The 6,000-nt window shown below is 46.8% G+C and overlaps 1 protein-coding gene across 1 annotated transcript; it reads left to right on the forward strand.

Moving 5' to 3' along the window:
• Positions 1–1,788: 1,788 nt before the first annotated feature.
• LOC122706208 (pregnancy-associated glycoprotein 1-like) lies at positions 1,789–5,545 on the forward strand. The gene is made up of 4 exons (XM_043921261.1): positions 1,789–1,904; positions 3,345–3,486; positions 3,574–3,672; positions 5,378–5,545. Exons 1-4 carry the CDS (start codon positions 1,789–1,791, stop codon positions 5,543–5,545), a joined length of 525 nt encoding a protein of 174 aa, XP_043777196.1.
• The last annotated feature ends 455 nt before the right edge of the window (positions 5,546–6,000 follow it).

Genomic DNA, 6,000 nt, shown 5'->3' on the forward strand with positions numbered 1-6,000 from the left:
AAGGCAATGGTGACCCACTATAGTACACTTGCCTGGAAAATCCCAAGGATGGCGGAGTCTGGTAGGCTGCAGTCCATGGGGTCGCTAAGAGTCAGACATGACTGAGCGACTTCACTTTCATTTTTCACTTTCCTGAATTGGTGAAGGAAATGGCAGCCCACTCCATTGTTCTTGCCTGGAGAATCCCAGGGAAGGGGGAGCCTGGTGGGCTGCTGTCTATGGGGTTGCACAGACTCGGACACAACTGAAGCGACTTAGCAGCAGCAGCAGCAGCAGCAACAGCAGCAGTTCCTTCTGAACTAAGTGAGTCACTCAGTTACAGATGAGGAGTGAACCATCTCTGATCGGAAGGTAGAACACACTGCAAAGCAATTGTGAATCCCCAGGCAGAGGAATTCAGTTCCCACAGATGCAAGAACAACAGCCATAAAAAGTTACTGAGCCCGTATTCTGTGTAAGGCCATAAGAAGCTAACACATTGGTTACTGTTTTTAGATTAGAATAAAGACTTATTTTGTCTTCAAGAATGCCCATGCTGGCCTGAGAGATAGGCAAAGAGTAAATACATGTTAAAATATGCAAACTAGTACAGCCGCTATGGAGAACAGTGTGGAGACTTCTCAAAAAACTTGAAATAGAACTGCAATATGACCCAGCAATCCCACTTCTGGACATACACCCCGAGGAAACCAGATCTGAAAGAGACAGGTGCACACCAATGTTCATCGCAGGACTGTTTATATTAGACAGGACATGGAAGCAATCTAGATGCCCATCAGCAGACGAATGGATAAGGAAGCTGTGGTACATATACACCATGGAATACTACTCAGCCATTGAAAAGAATTCATTTGAATCAGTTCTAATGAGATGGATAAAACTGGAGCCCATTATACAGAGTGAAGTAAGCCATAAAGACAAAGACCAATACAGTATACTAATGCATATATATGGAATTTAGAAAGATGGTAATGATAAACCTATATGCAAAACAGAAAAAGAGACACAGATGTACAGAACAGATGTTTGGACTCTGTGGGAGAAGGCAAGGGTGGGATGTTTTGAGAGAACAGCATCAAAACATGTATATTATCAAGGGTGAAACAGATCACCAGCCCAGGTTGGATGCATGAGACAAGTGCTCAGAACTGGTACACTGGGAACATCCAGAGGGATAGGGTTGAGGAGGGGAGTGGGAGGGGGGATCAGGATGGGGAACACATGCAAATCCATGGCTGGTTCATGTCAATGTATGGCAAAAACCACTACAATATTGTAAAGTAATTATCCTCCAACTAATGGGCTTCTCTGCCCATGAGCAGTTCAAGGTTCATTTTGCTCAGAGCGAGAAGAAGGAAAAAAAAAAAACAAAAAAACCACTTTTATATTCTCAGACTGTTCCAGACAACTCTGGGTAACCTGAACCCACACCCTTAGCACTCCCAGGCCTTGATTTTCCTGAAAAAAGACCAGCTGGACAAGGAGAGAGCCAAAATGCATCAGCACCCTGTCCTCTGAGGGTTTCTGAGCACTAAGGTCACAGGAGGTCCAGGGCATCTTCAGAAGATATAGTGGATGGAGCCCAGCCAGCTGACTCAGCTTCTAACCTCCTCTGTGCCACTCATTAGCCAGGAACCGACCTCAGTCTGGTTCTCAATTGCTCCTAGCCTCTTTTCTGCATCTGTAGATGGGGACCTTATTAGGGTCTTGATGGGTGGAGAAGCAAAGTTCTCAGACAGTGCTGTTGCTACTGTCCTCCAAAGATCCCCTCCTCTCTTCTCTCTACACATGCAGGGCGAAAGGCAGTGTGGTGATGTTTGGCGGGTGGACCACTGCTACTACCAGGGAGAGCTCACCTGCTTACCATTGATCCAAATGGGCAACTGGCGTGTCCACATGGACCAGTAAGCCTCTCCCTTTGAGGGTCAGCCCAAGGGATGCTGTCACTACTGTATATGGACACAGGTAGACACACACAAATGGATTCTCAGACACATAGTCACACAAACATATACACCATCCACAATGACACAGACAGACACACAGACACATGGAAACACACAAGCAGACACATATAAACATACACAGAGACACATATAAACATGCATAGCTGGTCAGAGACACAGAAGCACACACAAAGACACATAAAAACACACATAGACACAAACACACAAGCACATATATACACAAACAACCCATGGGTTCATAATCCCCAGGCCTCCTGACCAGGGCTCTGACCAGGGTCCTCACCGGGTCCAGAGAGGTCTGTGCAGCTGGAAGAGTACTGCACTCGCTGCCCAGTGAGGCAGGGAGCACGGTCAGAGGACTCTGCAGTATGGTGAACAGGATCATGGAGGATTTCACCAGCCTGGACAGAGTTATGATAAGATGACCAACTGTCCAAGGCTACCTGGGAACAAGCAAGTTCTCAGTACAGATAAATGTCAGTTTACAAACAGGAAACATCCTGAGCAAATGGGGAAAACTTGTCTCCTTAGGGAGCAGCTACCCAACAAGGAGAGACGTTGGCTGCAGTCTTAAGACATGAAAGCAACTAATAAAAAAGACATCCCATGTGGCAGGGGCTATAACAGAAAATCAGAAAGGTGGGATCCAGGAATGACCTGAGGACCAGAGGCAATAACAGATAGGATTCTGTGTGATACCCTCAGACAAAAGCTGACCTGTCCTTTGGAGTTTCTGTGGGGTAGTCATGGATTTCCTGGCCAGGGTCTCAGGGTCTGAGCTGGTTATAGGAGCACTGCTGGAAGACACCCTCTCACAGAGGAGCCCCAGATACAGCTCTCTGGAGGTTTCTCATTCATTATTTTCACAGTCTTCATTCACTCACTAAACAGACAAGTGTTGTCCATCCACTGTGTGCCAGGCACTTTAGGGAGGCAATGAGAATAAAACTCGCCCTCACATTTAAGAAGGCAGAAGCACAGAAATGACACACACACTTAGTGAATTGTGACTTTGGTACATGCTAGACGTGAGGAAGGGTCTACAGACAGTGACCAAGAGAGGAGACTGATAAACTCCAGAGGAAAGTCTTCCCTGAAACCATGACAATTAACCTGGAATCTTGAAGATGAGAAGAAATTTGCTAGTCAAAGGGGAGGGGACTCTTCTAAGAAGGAATACCAGGTTTGTCAAGGCACAAAAGATCTTGGTGTATTCAAGTAGTGCATTCAAGGATGTCAAGGAAGGTGCCATGTCAAGAGCAAGGGAAAAGATTCAGGGCAAGAGACAAAGGGCTTTTTAGGAGACAGTAGGGAAGGGGGCAGCTCTGGGGAGACTCAGAGTGACCTTGATGCCTGCTTTGTTCCACTGTCTCTCAGCATCTCCATGAAAGGACAGGTTATTGCTTGTTCTGGCAGCTGCGAGACTCTTGTTGACACCAGGACATCACTGATCCTTGGCCCAAGAAGACTCGTCAATAACATCCAGAAGCTCATCAGTGCCACGCCACGGGGTTCCGAGGTGAAGGGTCATGCCCCAGGGTCACACACAGTCTCCACACACAACAAGGATCTCCAGGGCCAACCTCTCTCCCTCTCTCTCTAATAGCACTGCATTTCATGTTTTACAGTCAATAACCTGCCCTCTATTATCCTCACCATCAATGGTATCAACTACCCAGTGCCAGCTCAAGCCTACATCCTGAAGGTGAGGGGAGGATCCTGAGGGCGGTTCTCAAATAGGAACTCGAAATAACCCTTAGGCTGCTGCTGGGAGGAGGCCGTCTTCTGCAGGCCATCTCGCACTATTGCAGATGCTGCTGAGCCCTGTGGCTGGGCCAGAACCTCCCACAACACCAACCAATTGAGAGTAAAGGCCTGTCTGGGACACTGATCATCCTGAAATAAATGTGGAGACGCCAAACCATGCTGGCATGGTGGGAGTCACAACGAGAGAGGAACACTGAGGTCCTCAGTGTTCAAGGAGCTTCAGTTCAAAATGAAACCTCAGATGAATGAACCCGGGAAGTCAGCGCTAGCAGTCCCTGAAATAGGCCATGTGACAAGGAGAATGGCTGGGGACAGTCCCAGTGTGCTGTCCCACCATAGGGATTAACACCCTCCCCTTCTCACAGTTTTCCTGGTTTGGATGATAAATTACATAGTCAGCCTAGTTCTCGACTGCCATATTCCCCTTGCTCTGGCCAGGTGTCCCCTTTGTGAGTTGGGGTTAGGGTACTCGACCCCTATGTGGGGAGCATGGATGCTAAAGTGAATAAAGGTGCACAGTGACTTCTCAGCCCCAGCACAGGGAGGATGCTTCATGTTAGCTCCCTATGGGAGTTCCAAACTGGCTGATGGGCTCAAAGCAGGCTTTAAGGAAAGGAGGGAATTTCAGGAATTCTAAAACCACAAACTCATGAAGCCATATGGAGGGTTGCTTGGTTCTAGGCAGATCTGCGCTGGATTCCATGCAAATGGCATCCCAAGGTGCTCTGCATTGGGGCACTGGGAACTTACTAGGGGTGATGAGGGTTAGTGACTGACTGGTGGGAATGGGGTACCAGAGCACGTCACCCAACCAGACCTGGAGTGGCCAAAGAGGGTGAGTGTGGGCCGAAGGAGGCTTCCTAGAGTTCCTGAGTTAAGTCTTCAAGAACGTGTTGTGGGCACTGCTATATTTAAGTTGGATAACCAACAATGAGTTACTGTGTAGCACAGGGAACTCTGCTCAGTTATGTGACAGCCTGGATGGGAGGGGTAACTTTGGGACCAGGATACATAGATACATACAATTGAGTCGGTTTATTGTCCACCTGAAACCCAGAATATTGTTAATGAGCTATACTGCAATACAAAATAAAGTTTTTTAATGAAGTACGGATTGTGGGGATGCAGGAGGAGAACCGGCATTCTCTGGAGAGCTAACAAGGAGCAGGAGTCAGAAGGAAAGAAACAGGGAGCGAGGAGAACCAGGGGACACTCTTGTTCTTTTCTAAAAATTGTATTGAAGTGTGGCTGATCTTCAGTGTCACCTTAAGTTCTGCTGCCCAGCAATATGACTCAGTTATACACATAAAAAATATATATTCTTTTTTGTATTCTCTTTCATGTGGTTTGTCACTGGATATTGAATATAGTTCCTTACTCTCTACAGTAGGACTTTGTTGTTTATCATTCCACTGTTTCCCCAACTCCCAGTTCTTCCCTCCCCCACACCCTTCCTCAGGCAAATGCATGTATGGGCCCTTTTTGGTTTTTTATAAACTCTCATATATAACCTGCTAATGAGAAAATCCCTTGATACTTACCAAAGGAGGGAAATAAAACCAAGAATTGTGCTGTGTCTGGATACTTGTGGGAGTTGCACATAAGGGCTCAGGATGACGGGTGTGTGTCTCTGACTCCCCCAGGATTTTAGAGGCCACTGCTATACCACATTTAAAGAGAACACAGTGAGTACCTTTACAGAGACCTGGATCCTGGGTGACGTCTTCCTGAGACTGCATTTCTCAGTCTTTGATCAAGGAAATGACAGGATTGGCCCTGGCACAGACAGTGTAAATGCTTGGAGGTGTTGAAGAATCAGTATGGATGCTCCTAACAAACACTCACTCACACTTAGGGCACTCCTGCCCAAGATGCTGGTGAACTGTATTTGGTGGTCTGCACACCCTATTCTCAGTAAAGAATAAAGGTTTCACTCATAATGGTGCTGAAACAAATGGGTGTCTATGTTAGTGGCTGGGAGGTGTACAATGATTAGGAAGGATCTATAACAAGGTCTGAATTACAGTTGAGAGGAGACAACTGCAACTGGCTTCGAAGAATGGGGAGACTCATTGAAATGATTCTGGGAATCCAGGACACAAGACTCAGAGCAAATATAAAGATCTCAGTGACTGGACCCAAGAAATCAGAAGTCATCCATTCTCTCTTTCTCACCCTCACTCTTTCCCTTTGCTCTTCTTTGGGGGTCTTATCCTGACAACTTTCTTCCTTAAGGCTTCTACACCTAATGAGGGAGTCCAAGCTA

Source organism: Cervus elaphus, chromosome 2 (genome assembly GCF_910594005.1).
Source record: "Cervus elaphus chromosome 2, mCerEla1.1, whole genome shotgun sequence".
Taxonomy (NCBI): domain Eukaryota; kingdom Metazoa; phylum Chordata; class Mammalia; order Artiodactyla; family Cervidae; genus Cervus; species Cervus elaphus.